Genomic DNA, 19,005 nt, shown 5'->3' with positions numbered 1-19,005 from the left:
ACCATTATTTGCATTAGACAAGAAATTAACGTAATTCAGTGGTAATAGATATGACATTACAGGAATGTCAACGTTCATTATTATTATTATTATTGTTATTATTATGCGTTATTCATGTACTATACACACGTAAATGTTAACTGTTAACAGAATCTTTATGAATGCTTCGTTAGATTTAGGATACAACCTGAAGGTCGTGTTCGACTCGCTAAACTAAGTGTATTATTAAATAAATAACTCAAGTTCTTTTCATTGTAACAGAATTTCGAATAATCATTACCTGGTAATAAATTTCTGGTACTTGGAAACGAAGCAAAATAAAATATTGTAGAGCGTGTGAATCAAAATCCATTACTAAAATTTTGCATCCGTAAATCACTATTTGGAATTACAGTTCGCTTGGTGGCTGATTGGCTTTCATACTACTAATCTCGAAGTTCCTAGGTTTGCACATGGGGAGTTGGAACTGCATCACCTCTTTATTTTTTTTTAAACTTCAATGGTCGAAATGACCTTCTGTCACAACGGTTTCTATATCTACGACAAACACCGAGTTTCTGAGGTATGGGAATCCCTACTTAACCTTGGTTTCCCTTCCTACTCCAAGAATGAGGTAGTTTGGAGGACGGTAGGAACATACTAGCTCCCATAACGTTGCGCCCATTGAACTACTGCGTTAACATCAACCCTCATTTTCATTCTGATGTGGTTTACTTAGAGGATAGGAAAAGTAAATCAAGAAATAAAGTTTCTGTTGTATAAATTAAGGCACATATCGTAACATTCACGCGTATTGAATTAGGTACCATGTTAAAAACAACTTATTGCTTACACATAGCTAAAGTCAATAATATTTTACTAATGATACTTTAAAGGTTTTGTAAGATAACTGAAGTTCAAAGTAAACTTTCTTGTCCTGTAATTGTAAATTGACAGTAAAACACCACCAGTCAAAAATGCTTTTAACGTGTGAGTATTTGTATGTATGCGTGTGTGCGACGACTTAAAAACTTTGCTAGGCAGTGCCTCATTAAAACGGTAACAAAAACAGTTATCTCCTTGTCAACGGAGGAGCGCTCGCTACAGCTAGCTGCAGCAGCAGCAGCCACCTTACCTTGGTGAGCGGGATCTTGTAGCCGACGTTGCGGCCAACCCCTGTGTGGCAGGACTTGAGTCCTCGCAGGTCCTGCACGCTTCTCAGCGGCTGGTTCTTGTGGATTACGGCCACGGCCTCGTATCGGAACTCCTCTGCAACAAACCGACGGCAATGAGGACACGTCGCCCACTAATGTTCTCAAGTGGGTTCCCCAGAGGCCCAGCAAGCAAGTGCACACTCAGTTGCTCGTTACTCACACTCTGGCAGATATAAACTGAAGAGCACATGCAACGATACCACATACAAGAATTAACTCCCTTCAAGACGCCAGAGAGTCTGCATTATTATTTGACTACAAAGAATTGTGAAATAATTTTCCACAGTGAATACGCAAAATACGTTGAGCAATAATCCACGAAATTTTCTTCAGATTAAAGTGGTATATCTTGTGCAACCAATACCTGTGGCAACGAACAGGAGACTTCGTTTGGCCAAGGGAAAAACTGGAACAAACGTTGAAATAACTAGTACAGAAGATAATAGACTGTTCGGTCCACTAACATTATTTAACGAGATCAGGAAAATCTGGCACAGTCGGCTCATTTGGTATTACAGTGTTGGCACTAAAAACACTGAGTTGATACATTCTCCACAGTTATCTATTCTTCGCAATCGCATCTACGCATTGCTACCAGAACAGTCATTCTTTTCAAATGTTTCCTGTAATCGAGTTTTGGTCACCATCTACAATTGTTATCATTTACATTTCCTCTCACATCAACCTATCTATTCCTCGATACCTCAGGATGTTTCCCATCGACCTATTCATTATTTTAGAGAAGTCGTGCCATAAAGGTCTTCTCTCTCCTACCCGATGCGGTACTTCTTCACGGCTACCAGATTTACCCATTTAATCTTCAACATTTTCTGGAACATCGCATTCCAAATGCTTCTCTTCCTGTCTTGAAAAATTTATCGTCCATGTTTCCCTATCGAATTGTTTCACAAGTTTTCCTAACATTATATCTTATATTCCTTGTTAACATATCCATCTTTCTGCGGATATTTTTTTTTCTTTTTGCCATTACCGGAATGCACCAACATTTATAAATAAATAAAATTGTAAATCTCACCGGAATCTCACGTACTTTGGTTAAATGACAGTATTCAAACACATGTTACGATATTTCTACTTCTATGATGCTCGCTATTGACGAATTAACTCCATCAGTAACTTCAGTCCGTTGCGACGTACACTGCGCGCACGAAAAACTGTTATGAAACCAGATAAACTCTTTATCGAAAAAAGTTGGTGGCTTACTGACATAGAGGAATATTTATTATGAATCGAGCTAATAATTCAATTTAAGTCCCAATAATTTACAATACACACTCCTGTTAGCGCGTAAAACTGAATGAAAACTGAAATCATTCTTCATTTAACTCAACGCTTACTGGGTTGCTATTTTTCGGTGGAAAATGTCACATATAAAATACCAGAGAAAACTAACTTACAGATGAATCATCGGAGAATTCAGACACAAAACAGGAGAGAAAAATTTAATGTAATATTGCACTTACTTCCAAAAATGAATTATGCTATTTAGACTACGAAGTAAGTAATTGAATACTGTACATCAGTTCTTTTTTACGTTGAGACTTTTTGGAACAATAGGTCTATCTTAAAACTTTAGATTTAAGATTATGAATCAGAAATAGCTAGCACTTAGGTTTTTATCCATTACTTTAGCCTGGTATCTCGCACCTATTGGTTTTTATTCATGAACACCACGCGAAGCTCGGTGTGACCTGAGAATCAAAGCTACATGGCGGAGTAGCTTTAGAAAGGTCGCAGGTCAGTAAGGTTGCTTACCGTTAGGTTCTTCCTTGCTACGAATTTCCTTGAAGACAGCGAAGTGGTTGTCACCATTGTTGGCGGCGATGTACATGTCCTCAGGGTCGACGGGCACGAAGTCTGCCTTGTGGGTGTGGACCTTGTCCAGGCACTCCAGCCTGCAGCACGAGCCGTCCAGTTAGACATCATTCCAGAGGAGCCAAAAATTTGCGGAACGACAATGAACTTATAATTTAAATTCAAGATGGTCTAGCTCGTGGTTGCCAGTTTAGGTGAGGGATTCCTAGAAATGTCTTTCTGGTGCTGCCTCCAGTTTATGGTGTGACCATCCTGTCTTCATATCGTTATCGAGACAATAAAAGTTGAGGGAAAAAAATCGAGATCCCGCCACCTAGTGTTGCTACAGGATCAGATCGTATAAAATATTTTTCCGTCTATTGTGAATTTACATAGAATGGAGAAATAACAACATTCACAAACTACTGTTATCAGATTTACTTTTTTTCACAGTTTAGTTATTAATTGGTTGAAGGTCTTCAAATGAAGCAATTAGTTCTCTTTGCTGAAAATTTACATGAAAAATTTCCGCTATAATTAACCTTCAGTTTTTCTGCCTTGGTTTTCTTAGTGAATTTTGACTAGGCAGCTCTTAAAATAAGGGAGAAAAGTTTATTTTACGATGTAATGCAGTTGGGCTCGTGTGGAAAGCAGACGCACCAGATAAACATGGGTAAGACGTCAAAAACATAGCATTTTCCACATAAACAGCTCGCATGGGTACGTACCTGTCCCTTGCGGGTACACAAGTCAGATGAATGCCATCCTGCTTCGCAAGGTTGTTACATTCGTTCAGCACGATCTCCGGAACGCATATTTTGTCTGTAAGAATAAGAAACACATCCCGAATTAGTATTTAGAAAAAAAAAACATTTTCAGTTAGGTGGTACATATTTTCACCAACAGCCTAGATCCATTAGTAATCGTGTTACTTGCAATATTTTCATCTGGTCGCTGGACGCACTGCGAGATAGACAGAGTGATAAAGTGAATAAGTGAAAGAAAGAAAAAGAGAGAGAGAATGTGGTGGTGGTAGTTGTGAGGATGTTACACAAAGAGAATATGCCATTTCCAGCAATGAAGCGTCTTAATCACAAATTTATGCATTGTAGAAATCTGTAATCTGTAGGAAGAACAGACAGCAAATTTGTTTCCTTTTTTTTTTTTAATTTTTATTCATTACACTGTGAAAGTGTTGTTAATAAAAATTCTCTATTTAAACTAGACTGAACTGCATGTGACTGCTTTAGTCTTTAATAAAGCTTGCATCTGACTGAGTATTTAACTGAACTGAACTTTATCTGACTGCATGAAAATATTGTTGGAAAATTAATACTCAAAATACACATCTGACTGCATGAAAGTTTAGTGGTAAAAATAAATGAAAGTCACCAATCTGCATCTGACTGCGTCTGTGGACTTAGCTCGTGCACTCCTTCCCGTTTAGCCGATAATAAAACATATCTTCAGCTCCGCCGCAGTGCAATGGCATAAAATTGTCATTCTAGATAGCTTTACTCATTTTGGCCCTGTTTGTTACTTAATAAAAATTCTGTCCTGATCTGAATAATTTGCCAACTGTGCAATGACATATAGATTATTTTACTCTGATAAATGAAATTATTAGCTTTACTCATGGAAACTTTACTTTAATGTACCTTTTGGTTCAATGCAAGCACAGGAAGCGGAGAACGACGTAAGGTGTGAGATGAAACTCTAATTTTATCTAAAAAATATTTATTGTTCAAACTTTTAAGGCACATGTGAAAAACTAAAAAAACTTCTAACTGTATACCTTCTACTAATTTTATGGCTTTAGTTTTTCGTGAAAATTACAGTATTTCTTTTCCAGGGAAACCCATGTACACAATTTTTTTTTAAGATACACATTGTAACACAGCAATAAAAACAACGAACTGAGAATGGCGCAACTGAACTCAAACTATCAGAGAATCATACAAAACCAAAGTCTTACGAGAAGGGCGCTTCCTCCTAGTTCTTATTTACTATTCTGCAATCATAGTAAAATACTGCGATGGAAATAGAAAGCAATCATGTCGGTTAGTCAGGTCCGTAACAGTACCTTTCAGAAATAATTATTTGTTAAATTACATTTTGAGCTGATATAAAACTTTTTGCCACATACTTAAATATCTGGAACACAATCTGTCACAAATCACTGCTGCTTTCTGACTGGAATACTCTGCACGTAGACATGTCTCACCGAATTAGTTGATTTATCGAACACACAAAATCTATAGGTAAAAGAAAATATATTTTAGAAACGGTATTTGTTGACGCACTGTGTTTCCACGGCAAGTGAAGTAACTAAGCAAAGCATCTCGTAAAATACCATTCTTAGGTAACCCATTTACTGGTAGTTGCTTCACTTGTTTGTTACGTGGGACATAATGTACTTTTCTCTTAGTAGTGCATATTTAACAATAATCAGTTTTTTTGTCGTCATGGCTAATTAACGTTGGAACACGTTTAAGGTAGACTCCATTGAAGGTTGACAGCTAGCGAAAGACATGAAGTCACTAAAATGAAAATATAATTCAATCTAACTACAAATTCTTCCTTATTATAAAATTATATGGAAAGATTTGCAGAAATTAAATCACAATAACGGTCTGCACTGTCGAGAAATACCAAGAAACTGCTGTCTAGAGATGTGCAAAACTTCTCGTAGAGATGGTGACGTTGTTGGACAAAGTTAGTTACTCACGGAATTAATGTGATGAAACTGCTTGACGTAAACCCAACGATAGGTCTCCATCTACACTACTCAGAGCCCTCGTGTAGTACCCTATGGTCACACTAGGATAAAACTTTATTTTATTATATGGTATGTTTTTGCACGGAATTCTGTGAAGGTATTGTCTTTACTCAAACATGCCTTTCCCATTCTTTGTAGAGACAGAAAACCCGCTATTGAGACGTAATGCTAATGCCACTACGTTTTTAGCAACACTGTATCCTAACACAACTCGACAAGAAAAAGTAAAATATTATAATTTGTGATGGAAACGACCAAGACTTTCTCTAGAATAATCAGTGCCCTTAAACGTTTGGATCACGTAAAAATTGTATGTCTGCAATAATTATGCCTGTCACAGATTGTTAAGTAACACTGAGGCTTGAAGTGCAGTCTTAGACTACGTTCCATGAAGTCACAGCAATAAATGAGAGTGACTAAGCCAGCATCAGTTTATCAGTTTATAATAGCAGCAACACTGTTGTTTCTACACACCATAGTCAGCCGTTGCTTCTTGTCTGCACTACTCGGTATCCTTTAACATGAAATCGGGGGATTTCACAATTCGTCTGAAAAAAATTATTATAGACTTTCAGCGTAAACTTATTAACAATATCCTTTACATAACTGTTACAGACTTCTGTCAACAAACAGAATACGAGCGAAACAGCCGCAGAATTTTTTACGAATAGGAGCGTGAATTTTAGATGTATCAAATGGTTCAAATGGCTCTGAGCACTATGGGACTTAACTTCTATGGTCATCAGTCCCCTAGAACTTAGAACTACTTACACCTAACTAACCTAAGGACATCACACACATCCATGCCCGAGGCAGGATTCGAACCTGCGACCGTAGCGGTCGCGCAGTTCCAGACTGTAGCGCCTAGAACCGCTCTGGCTTCCCTTCAAGACGAATAAATCTTTCGCCTTTTACTCCGGCCGGCTTTAGATATATCACTACTGTGCATGTGTTCTACGCATTTGGAACCGAACATATATGTGATGATGCAGAAAATAAATTGATGTATTGGGGCAATACATATTTATTAATATGTTTACAAAAGGTGAATGAGACTGAATACAAATAAAAAAAAACGCATCGTGAATACCAGCGTACCGTACCGAAAGGGCAAAAAAAAAAGGCACCCAAACGACCAAGCTAGTCCAGAGTGTATGGAAAGCGAGATGCTGCAAAGTGTGATCTGACATCAGTCCAGACGGTTTCATGTGGCGTCTGCCCCGCGACCTCGAAGTTCATGGCCGGCCACGTAAAGTCCATATCTAGCGTAAATTAATTAGCCTGTCAATCCGCAAATGGGCACAGTAGCATCTGATACGTTCGCGTCAACAAATTTTCTGCTTCGCTGGCAGGAAATCAATACAGCTCATGCTTATGACAGCAAGGAAAAACAACACTCTTAACATCAAGCATGAATTTCCAAGCGGAATTAAATGACTGCAGACAGAGATAAATGTGACATATTTAAATATGTTCAACATACGAGGTTTTCCTGATAAAAGTGACACTTTAGACAGCTTTAAACTAAACGAATGAATCTTCGTAATACAACACATAAAAGAAAGTCAACTTGCTTAAGACGCTTGTTTCTTTTCAAACGGACTAGCTGGGGCAGTGTAAGAAAACGTGATTCGTCCTCGAGCGATGAGGATTTTAAATATCTGTCCAACCATCATGGTACAGTTTTCTCGTATGTTCTCTGAATAAAGTCAGTTTAACGGTCAATTGCTTTCAAGCTCTGACTGAACTAATTTTCTTCCCGAAAGACCTCAACATCAGCGAAGCGTTGAAGTTAAAATTCCATTACCTCATTTCTTCTTCAGACAGATTCAGACGTTGAAGATAGAGGAATTAGGTACTAAACTGACATGCGATTCATAACCATTCCCATCACAGTTCGAATTATACCGGGTGATCAAGAAGTCAGTATAAATCTGAAAACTTAATAAACCACGGAATAATGTAGATAGAGAGGTAAAAATTGACACACATGCTTGGAATGACATGGGGTTTTATTAGAACCACCCCATACTGCTAGACGCGTGAAATATCTCTTACACGCGTCTTTGGCGATAACCGTGTGCTCAGCCGCCACTTTCGTCGTGCTTTGCCTCCCTGGTCTCCAGACCTCAGTCCGTGCGATTATTGGCTTTGGGGTTATCTGAAGTCGCAAGTGTATCGTGATCGACCGACATCTCTAGGGAAGCTGAAAGACAACATCCGACGCCAGTGCCTCACCATAACTCCGGACATGCTTTACAGTGCTGTTCACAACATCATTCCTCGACTACAGCTATTGCTGAGGAATGATGGTGGACATATTGAGCATTTCCTGTAAAGAACATCATCTTGTCTTACTTTGTTATGCTAATTTTTGCTATTCTGATCAGATGAAGCGGCATCTGTCGGACAATTTTTGAACTTTTGTATTTTTTTGGTTCTAATAAAACCCCATGTCATTCCAAGCATGTGTGTCAATGTATACCTCTCTATCAACATTATTCCGTGATTTATTCAGTTTTCAAATTTGTACTGACTTTTTGATCATCCTGTTTATGATGTTGCAAAACAATACTGCAAAATTTCGATGTAGTAGAAGATGCAAGGAGGAATAAATCCTGGATGGGAAGTGAAATACAAAGACCACATTCAGTGATATTAAAATCATGGTTCTGAGTCCTTGCTAAACTGTATGTCCCCCTAAGCTAGCCAGGTAAGGCCACAAGCACTGGGGTATTCAAACCAATCTTAGGGTTGAGGGCAACTCTACTTTACAGGGCTTAAAAAATGCGGAGGCCAACGCGTACTGTGAATCACATGGTCATTTCGAATGGCAATATACGTACACCATGTGAGTAAGTCTACGGCTCAGTCAGTATGAGCTGTGTGATGGATTTTGCAGAGTGTCAGGTAACATCGCCGGAGCGCAACATGTGAACCATAATGATAGAGACAGACACTTAGAAGACTTCTTATAATAAATTTCGTTTATTTCCTATTAGCTGAGTCCTGAATAATTGTACTTGTTCAAATTCGGTTTGGGTGTTTTTCCGATTTGATTATGAAATTTATTTTTGTATTTACATTTTCCTTTCTTTACATTACAGAAAGCTATTAAATTTTGCAACATTTTATTGTTAGTTACTGTCGCAAAGAACAGTGGTTCAAATGGTTCAAATGGCTCTGAGCACTGTGGGACTTAACATCTGAGGTCATCAGTCCCCTAGAACTTATAACTACTTAAACCTAACTAACCTAAGGACATCACACACATCCATGCCCGAGGCAGGATTCAGACCTGCGACCGTAGCGGTCGCGCAGTTCCAAAAGAACAGTGACAATAACTGGTTGTCTCACGGGTAACCCTTAGTAGTCTTACTTCGCTGCTGCGTAGCATCTCCAGACTTGGCTGCTGTCTTCTGTTGGATCCTGTATCATCTATAACACATCGATGACTTTTGGAACCAGTTTCAACACCCCCAGAAGACGATCCATACCAGTCAGATGTTCCATCTTCTACTTTTCCTTTGTGGCTTTTTCTTCATCAGTCTTCTGGCTGGTTTGATACGATCCGCCACGAATTCCTCTCTTGTCCCACTCGCTTTGTCTCAGAGAAGCACGTAACACTACGTTCTCACTGATTTGCTAGATATATTCCGATCTCTATTTTCCGCTATAGTTTTAACTCTCTACTGTTCCCTCTAGTGCCAAAGAGTGACATATGCGATCAGAAATAGCGATTCAAGACTTTACGAAGTTCCTCTCAGGTAATTCTCTCGCAACTGCTCGTCTCCTCGCAATAGCGCCGTCCACATGTCCCGCCGTCTAGGTAGCGTAGGCGCGGTGATGATATGGCTGTCCTTGTTCATCACTGAAAAGACGGCCAGACATAGCAAAGCATGCGGCTGGGCGAGGTCTGTTGTACACAGGCCAAGGGGCAGCCCCTTATCTTCCACGGTCACGGTGAGGGTCAGGACGGCGTTATATCATTGTACCGTGGCAACAACCGAGATGCGATATGCAAGAGGGGTCAGCACAGGTCTACACAAAACCGCTACAGACTCGTCTCACAAAACAAAATCCTGCGACAGAGCTAAATAATTTTGTATTTATATGAAACTTCGTAGGTGAAGGTTCTTACAAAATAAGGGAGATACGTTAGCAGTGTTATAATATCACATAACATTCCACATGTGGATGCAATCCAATTCTGTGTGCATTCGCGAGCGGAGGAGCTCTGTGAATTCGTCTCTGACGTCCAAAACGGAAGGGAAGGGCGGATGGAAGATTAAAGTTTAACGTCTTGTCGACAACGAAGTCATCAGACACAGAGCACAAGCTCAGATATAGGAAGAACGAGGAAAGAAATTTGCCGTGCCCCTTTCAAAAGAACTATGCCCGCATTCGTCTTAAACGGTCTAGGAAAACCTCGGAGCCGCGCGGGATTAGCCGAGGGTCTAAGGGCGCTGCAGTCATGGACTGTGCGGCAGGTCCCGGCGGAGATTCGAATCCTTCCTCGGGCATGGGTGTGTGTGTGTGTGTCCTTAGGATAATTTAGGTTAAGTAGTATGTAAGCTTAGGGACTGATGACCTTAGCAGTTAAGTCCCATAAGATTTCACACACATTTGAACGAAACCTCGGAAAACACAAATCTGGGTGGCTTGGATGGGGATTTGAACAGCGTACTCCCTCAGAGTGCGTTACCTCATATCAGAGCTACATCTGCAGAGTTGAGTGGTAACGTGTTTGTCTTCCATGCAGCGGGCCCGGGTTTGATTTCCGGCCGGCTTGGAGATTTTCTCCGCTCGTGGACTGGCTGTTGTGTTGTCCTCATCATCATTTCATCACCACAGACACACAATTCGCCCAGTTTGGCGTCAGCTGAAATAAGATTTGCAATCCGGATGGGGCCTCCCGGCCATCACTGCCACACGATCAGTTCATTCCAAAGCACGATATTACTCTCTAAACTCGCAAGTCTATGTCCAGCGGTTCTGGCAATGAAGGAGCGCCGTAACTTCCTTAACCGTAGTTGTTTATTCCATCTAAAGGTATAATGTCCTGCAACGGCAATTTAGCCAAAATGTGCGTTAAAAATTAAAATTTGATGTAAAAAGTAGGTACAGATATTATCTAAAAAGACCGTAAGAATAAAGTGTTCTGATGTGTTACTCATAATCATTCGCAGCCTCAGTGATACTTTAGGAAAGTGTACGTCATTTTCATACTGACACTTTACATTCGTTTAGAGAAATAATAATTTTAAACAGTAGCATACCTTTCAAGGAGGTCATAAGATCAACATCAACAAAGGCTAATGGAATATACTTTAATTAAGTTAGGCGATGTTGGGATAATTAGAATGCGAAATGAGGCACTAAAAGAAATAGATGAGTTTTATTGTTTGGACTACATGACCGAAATAGAGGATACGAAGTGCTGACGAGCTAAAGTAAGAGAAGCGTATCTGAAAAAAGAGGTATTTTTTAGCATATAATTTCAATTTAAGTGTTAAGAAGTCTTTTCTGAGGGTATTTCCTTTAATGTATATATTGAAGTATGATGGACAATAAAAAGTTCAGAAAAGAAGAGAGTAAAAGATTTCGAAATGTGGTGCTATAGAAGAATGCTAAAGAAATGCACAGGAAGAGAATCAAATTGAGGAAAAAATAAATTTACGGGACAGCTAGACTAAAAGAAGGGATCGGTTGAAAGGACACGCCCTCAGACATCGAAGAACTGTCACTTTGTTTCTACAGGTGTGTGTCTGTGTGTGTGTGTGTGTGTGTGTGTGTGTGTCTGGAGCCAGAAACCACTTCAGGGTTCATCTTTCGCACTACTCCCTAATTTTCTTCCTGATGTCCTAATTTCCGCTCATCACACTCACGCACTATGTGCCATGAAAATTCTAATTCCACATTTATGTTGCTATTTCTTTATGTCAACATTCTTCAGAGCGGTATTAAATCGTCTTTCATTTCTATCTGTGTTGCGAGAATCTGTTCATGTCAATATACATACTACATACTCTCAACTTCATTAGTCCAGTTCTGGTGTGAATTTTCCGAAGCAGTCTTCTGGACGGAGACGTCCGCAGTTGATGAGACTGTTAACATTGTTGTGCTCCCAGGGGCATACAGGATATGCATAAGTACCACCAGGGTTTCAGAAGACGACTGCGCAAAACCCATAAGACATTCTGAAAACAGACACACATCCGTCGACATGGCATTTCCCCATGTTTGTAACTCACATTACAGATGCTCAATATGGTCTTTCTTCGTGACATGGCAAGCATTAGTTTGTTGATGCAAGTAATCGACGCGATGTGTCCTGGAAGGAGAGAAGGCACCCTGTTTTGCCTTTCTGCAGGTGAGAACTACTTCGATCTGACAATGCGGAGACGAGGTTTTACAATGAAACATGAAGACAGCACAACCTGCTCATGCTGCAGTCGGTAACGCTTATATAAGACAAGAAGTATTTGATGCAGTTGTTAGATCAGTTACTGCTGTTACAAAGGCAGGTTATCAACATTTAAGTGGGTTTGAGCGTGGTGTTGTAGTCGGCGCATGAACGATGGGCTGCAGTATCTCCGAGGTAGCGACTAAGCGGGTGCTTTGACGTACGACAATTTCACGAGTGTACCGTTAATATCAGGAATCCGGTAAAACATCAAAGTTCCCACATCACTGCCGCAGAAAAAGATCCTCCAAGAACAGGACCATCGACGACTGAAGAGAATCGCCGTGCGGTTATAGGCGCTGCAGTCTGGAGCCGAGCGACCGCTACGGTCGCAGGTTCGAATCCTGCCTCGGGCATGAACGTGTGTGATGTCCTTATGTTAGTTAGGTTTAATTAGTTCTAAGTTCTAGGCGACTGATGACCTCAGAAGTTAAGTCGCATAGTGCTCAGAGCCATTTGAACCATTTTTGAAGAGAATCGTTCAACGTAACAGAAGTGCAGCCCTTCCTCAAATTGCTGCCGATTTCAGTGCTGGGCCATCAACAAGCGTCAGCGTGCGAACCATTCAACAAAACATCAGATTGGCTTTCGGAGCAGAAGGCCTACTCGTATATCCTTGATGACTGCAAGACACAAAGCTTTACGCCTCGCCTGGGCCCGTCAACACCGAAAATGTGCTGTTTATGACTGGAAACATGTTGCCTGGTCGGAGGAGTGTCGTTTCAAATTATATCTAGCGGATGGATGAGTACGGGTATGGAGACAAGCTCATGAATCCATGAACCCTGCATGTCAGCAGGGGACTGTTCAAGTTGGCTGAGACTCTGTAATGATGTGGGGTGTGTGCAGTCAGTGTGATATGGGGCCTTGATACGTCTAGATACGACTCTGACAGGTGGTACGTACGTAACCTTCCTGTCGATCGCCTGCCTCCATTCATGTCCCTTGTTCATTTCGACGGACTTGTGCAATTTCAGCATGACGATGCGACGCCCCACACGTCGAGAATTGCTACAGAGTGGCTACAGGAACACTCTTCTGAGTTTAAACACTCCCGCATACACCAAACTCCCCAACATGAACATTATTGAGCATATCTGGGATGCTTGCAATTTGCTGTTCAGACTCCCCACCCCCTCGTTCTCTTACAGATTTGTGGGACAGCCCTGCAGCATCCATGGCGTTAATTCTCTCCAGCACTACTTTAGACATTAGTCGAGTCCAAGCCACGCCGTGTTCGGCACTTCTGCGTGCGGGGGGCCCTACACGATATTAGGATGGTGTACCAGTTTCTTTGTCTCTTCAGTGTATGAAATCTGCTAAACATTAGTAGGTTTCCCTTTACCAGTGAGACACTGATACATAGCAATAGCAAGTAACAAATTCAGTTGGTTCTCTTATAACATGTCTTCCCGTTGATAGTCAAAGGATTAAGAGCTTATTAGAAATCTGAAATTTCAAGGCGTTCCCGCCAAGGTTACATGGACTAGCAAAAGACGCGAGGAAGATGTGAAGTCGCTGCCATTTGTAACCAATATTGCCTCTTCATTCCAATATGAAACAGTTCAGACGACCACTTTCAGCAATTTTTATCTCAGTTTAAGGTCAGTGCTTGATTCCAGTTGGATTCTACTTTGCGTGCCTATTTCTGATACCCCTGCGCGTCGACCACAAACCTGTATTATATTAATTACAAGATAGGAGCTTTTTTCCTCCACTTGCAATACAGCTTCTTCTCCAACTTTTATGTTGAACGATTCAATATTTACCATTTACACTTAATTAGTATTCTATACATTGTTCATTTCCCTTTCAATCAACAGGCCTTTGAAGGGTCATTTAGTTCTTCTTTCACTTCATACGTCTCTTCTTTGATGAACACTTTAATGTAAAGTAGCAATAACTGTAGCGCTGCCTTACACCACTCTGAACATGAAGGTTTACTTATTGGCCTTCCACGCTGAAACCAATAAAAGATGTAATGGTATAAATATATCAAAGTTCCTACATCTCTGGCCATTTCCCTGTTACATTTATTTGAATTTCTGCTTCTGCACTTATTTCATTCTTTCGTTATTGTTCGTATATTTTTCCGCTAGAACTACTGTAAGATGAGGTTAGAGATAATTTAGTGGAAGAATATCATGACCAGATAGGGAAAGCTGCAATGATTGCCCTTCTAGGTTGCATTTTTTTATTTAAAAAGCTATTAAAACACAGGTACATGTTTCTGAAAGTCAGCAACTTCCACGAGGTGAGGAAAACTTCTACAGTGCAGCATGTAAGAACGCAGTCTCATGGCGGTAACGCGGTAACATTGCATAAAAAGTTTCCGTTTTCTAGCCGTGTCAAATAGTTAAAACCCCAAAAGCACTCCTCGCCCGCTGTCAAGTGGTACGAGGGTTGTTTTTTAAGCAAGGGCCGTTCGCGCGTACAGTCTCGTAGTTCGCGCGGACGCCGCAACAAGCCACCGCGCCACTTGCCGGCATCCTTCCCGTTCACACTGATGCAAGTTGCAGCTCTATAGCTGACGTGTACGCATCGCTGTGCTACTTTATAATGTTTACGATTATTGAATCGCCTGCCGCGTATGAGATATGGTCAGTAATACGTTTTTTGACCGCGAGAAGCCTATCAGCTGCAGAAACTCATCGTCAGTTAACAGAAGTTTATGGCTTGAATGCAATGAGTGAAGGTAAAGTGCGTCAATGGGTTAGAGAGTTTAAAAATGGCCGTCAAAACGTCCATGACGAAGAACGCTCAGGCCGACCCTCCGTGATCACTGATGATTTGGTGGCTGCAGTGGAAACAAAGATTCGTGAGGACAGAAGATTCACAATTTCCACTCTTTCTTTGGAATTTCTACAAGTTTCAAGATCGGTTTTGTACAAAATTGTGTCTGAAAACCTAAACTTTAAGAAACTGTGTTCTCGGTGGATACCCAGACTCCTCACAGAGGACCACAAAGGGAAGAAATTTGCCACTTCATTGGACCTTTTGATTCGTTACGAGGAAGAAGGGGATGACATGTTGAGTCAAATTGTCACTTGAGATGAAACATTGGTATCCCATATCACTCCCGAAAGCAAGCGACAATCGATGGAATGGCGACACACAACCTCACCCGTCAAGGTCAAAGCCAAACAGACGCTGTCAGAGTGCAAGATTATAGCAACTGTGTTCTGGGACCGACGCGGTGTTTTGCTAGTGGACTTTATGCCACGAGGAACGACAATCAACTCAGATGCCTACTGTGCAACTCTAAAGAAGCTCCGCAGAGCAATTCAATACAAAAGGCGCGGCATGCTGACAAAAGGAGTTTTGCTCCTGCACGATAACGCTAGGACTCACACCTCTCAAAAGACTCGGGATTTGATTGATTCTTTTGGCTGGGAAGTTTTGGACCATGCACCATACAGCCCCTACCTTGCTCCTAGCGATTTTCACGTTTTCCGGTACCTGAAACACCATCTTAGCGGGCAGCGCTTCAATGACGACGATGAAGTGAAAGCGGCCGTGAACTCTTGGCTGTCGGAGCAGGCGGCCGAATTCCTTGAAGAGGGAATTAAAAACTTAGTTGTACGGTATGACAAGTGCTTAAATAAACAAGGCAACTATGTAGAAAAATAGGTAAAAGTGTGTAGAATCAGAAAATAAAAGTTTTTTTTTACAAAAGTATTTGTATCTTTTTTAAAAAATAAAAACGGCCCTTACTTAAGAAACAACCCTCGTACAATTGTAACACCGCTTGAAAATGGCTAAGGTGTGATTGGTCAAAAGCTTTTGAAGTTTCAACCGCTTTACGCGGCTAGTAAATCGAGAACTTTTTACCCACACTCGGTAGTTTAAGTTTTAATAGGAAACAGGCAGTGATTCGAAAATATTGTTTAGGACCTGCCCACTCTCCCCAACGCTCTTGTAGAGGACGAATACCCTTGAGTGTAGCAGAAGCATCTTGATGCGCCAAATCTACACTTCCATGGGGAAGCTTCTGGCTCGAAAGGCCTTCCGCTGCGCGACCGCGCCGTGGCATTGAGGAACAGGTGCGACGCGACGCGCTGCTAATATAGTAGAGAAAGCAAGCCGTCCGCCAAGGACTGCCTGCGCTTGCTGCATCATAGCAGGGCCGCCCCACCTTACTGTCAACGCTGAGGTTCCAGCCGGGATTCCCAGCGCACTTTACTGCAGCTTGGCTGCACCGGTCGTCATGTAAACCGGTGTCGGCAATGCTGTGTCTATAATGCATCTTTATTAAAAGTACGTGACTATACTCTGAGCAGTGTGCTTGACAATCATACTGAAGCACTTTTGGCAGTTGCCTCATTTCCATATGTAAACAACAGTGTAAACGAAGCGAGTAGACTCCCACTCTATCCATCTTCCCAATAACCACGCCGAAAATCTAGCTTCAATATGTGATGTTTTACAGTGGAAGTAGGTCACCAGAGTAATTTCGTTGCCTGTGGAAGGGAAAGCAACGTTTTCTCCAGAAAACCGCGGTAATTTCCGGTACTTTATAGCACCGCTCCAATTTCAGTTGAGCTGACTAGTAGCTTATTTCTCCGCACCTATTTCGTTCGTCCAACCTACAGTTATGTAAGATCTCTTAGCTGTCCGGTTCTGGGCGCGCAGTCCGGAACCGCGCGACTGCTACGGTCGCAGGTTCGAATCCTGCCTCGGGCATGGATGTGTGTGATGTCCTTAGGTTAGTTAGGTTTAAGTAGTTCTAAGTTCTAGGGGACTGATGACCAAAGTAGTTAAGTCCCATAGTGCTCAGAGCCATTTGAACCATTTCTTAGCTGTCGTGCACGTTTTCCTGCTTAAGCGGCCTAATGCTTTTCTCGCAGAATTGAAATTCGCTTACTTTCTAATTTCGCAGTAATTTTGACCAGGTAAGCTCTAACGGGCAGCAGATGACTGGTAATGCGAATCTTACTCTTACTAAACGAAAATAAGCAACATACAAAATCTTAGAATTTACTGCAGCAGTTGAACACATTTCCTGTAAACGTTGGAAAAGTATTTTCAATGGAGGATGGTACTGCAGTTAGCACCCATTTTAAACGCACAAAAAGTGTATGTCAAAGAAACAACTGGGTCTGATTTGTTGTACTGAACACTTCGACATGAATAAAAGTTAATTTGGCAAACAGACTTCCTGCATCTCTGAAATAATTACTGTTATAGTTTTCATTTGTAATCTGCATTTGAATTATACTTTTAAGATAATTTTTCTACAGATGACAGGACCCGAGCAGTAGTATATATCTAATAAAACAGTAGGCTAGCTCGACGCCCTCCATTTTTTTTATATATAGAAATGAGAATGGTCCCTCAGAGGAGGAAACTACTTCTTGTTCTCTCTATAATAATATGTTGTCTGTCTTTACGAAATAAAAACTAATCCAGTCTCTAGTCTTGCCGTACACCTACCACCGCGATGTAGGCGACTATAAATACTTAAGAATGTTTCCGCACTATATGTATGTAACGTTTAGGTAATTGATTATGTTGTTCCTCTTACGATCATTTAGGTTCTATGTGGCCACGTGAGCACGCTGCACACACTGTGCCTTCTTCATTATCTTGTCAATCACTGAAGCAAACACGAACATTTCTCACCTACCACTTAGCTATATTCATTCGACAACTCTAATACAAGATCTCATTCACTCAGCGGGTAGTCTGTACTTGTTCATAAAATATTCCTCCATCTCCTTCACCATTTCATCCACACATCTGTGGCACCGGTAATAAACTACCCAGTACCCTACATCGTAGCCAAAGACACGGTTAGAAACCCTTCGAATATCCTCGCCTATCCCAACGTAATTCAAACTTCTTCTTCCTGTCCAGCAACAAACCAGCACCTCTGTTCCACACTCAACACCTTTCTCAGCATTCATCACCCCTATCTGTTCCTCTTTTTTTCTTCTATCTCATCTCTTCTCTTTCCCACGTCGCTTCCATGCTATTCTGGTAGAATATTATTCCTTGCAACTGACAGAAATTTTACATTATGCGAAACTTAATATGTATTTTATCTCAAACAGTTCAAAGACAGTATTCCCCATGCCCAGCGCATAAACACATTTCTACAAGGATGCCTCGTTCGATCTAGGAGAACATCCGAAGGCTCTAAACCCGTCTTCTTTATAAAATACTTAAATAAATACTTTTGTCGATATTTCACACAGTCCACTGTATCTATAGTTTTGTTGACGGCACAAAAGTCCAGTGACAAACGGTATAGAGAACAGCGTAAACTTTTATTCTTGAACACAGGAAAGGAGCAATTTGTTTGGATAGTGTCAGAGCCGTGTGTATAGCAGCGACTTACATTTGCGCGTTGAGACCGTGGGCGCCGCGTGGAGTGCAGCGGGCAGCAGCAGTCCCAGGAGAAGCAGCGGTAGCGACGCAGTAGTCTTCATGGTGGACCACCGAGTAGTGTGCCAGCGACTCCGCGAGCAGCGCTTATATAGTCGCGTCGAGAGCGCTGACGTCACTCGCAGAGGGCACGCCGGGCGATCAACGGATGATGGCTGCTGCAGACTTTTTCTTCTTTGTCCGACAGCCATCACCCTACACGTTCTGTGATGCAGTTCCACTATCTCTCACCGTGTAACCATTAATCACATTGTGAACCGACCATCTCTTCATTATACAGAGCACTCTAAATGGATTCACCGAAGAACCGATTCTACAATCAAACTGATGTCTCTAACGATTTCGCATGTTACAGACACGAGACT

At 41.3% G+C, this 19,005-nt stretch overlaps 1 protein-coding gene across 1 annotated transcript in view; it reads right to left on the bottom strand.

Annotated features, from left to right (window-relative positions):
- The window catches only part of LOC126469760 (transferrin), a 56,871-nt gene extending 38,143 nt beyond the window's left edge, over nt 1-18,728 (bottom strand). Inside the window, exons 1-4 of the mRNA XM_050096986.1 lie at nt 18,594-18,728; nt 3,737-3,830; nt 2,970-3,109; nt 1,115-1,248 (exon numbers count right to left, since the gene is read on the bottom strand). Coding sequence (XP_049952943.1) covers nt 1,115-1,248; nt 2,970-3,109; nt 3,737-3,830; nt 18,594-18,684 — 459 coding nt within the window. The 5' untranslated portion in view covers nt 18,685-18,728. The remainder of the gene's footprint in view (nt 1-1,114; nt 1,249-2,969; nt 3,110-3,736; nt 3,831-18,593) is intronic.
- Between the last annotated feature and the right edge of the window lie 277 nt (nt 18,729-19,005).

This window comes from Schistocerca serialis, chromosome 1, assembly GCF_023864345.2.
Source record: "Schistocerca serialis cubense isolate TAMUIC-IGC-003099 chromosome 1, iqSchSeri2.2, whole genome shotgun sequence".
NCBI lineage: Eukaryota > Metazoa > Arthropoda > Insecta > Orthoptera > Acrididae > Schistocerca > Schistocerca serialis.
Note: the sequence above shows the minus strand (reverse complement) of the source record. Positions and strands in the feature narration are given on the sequence as shown.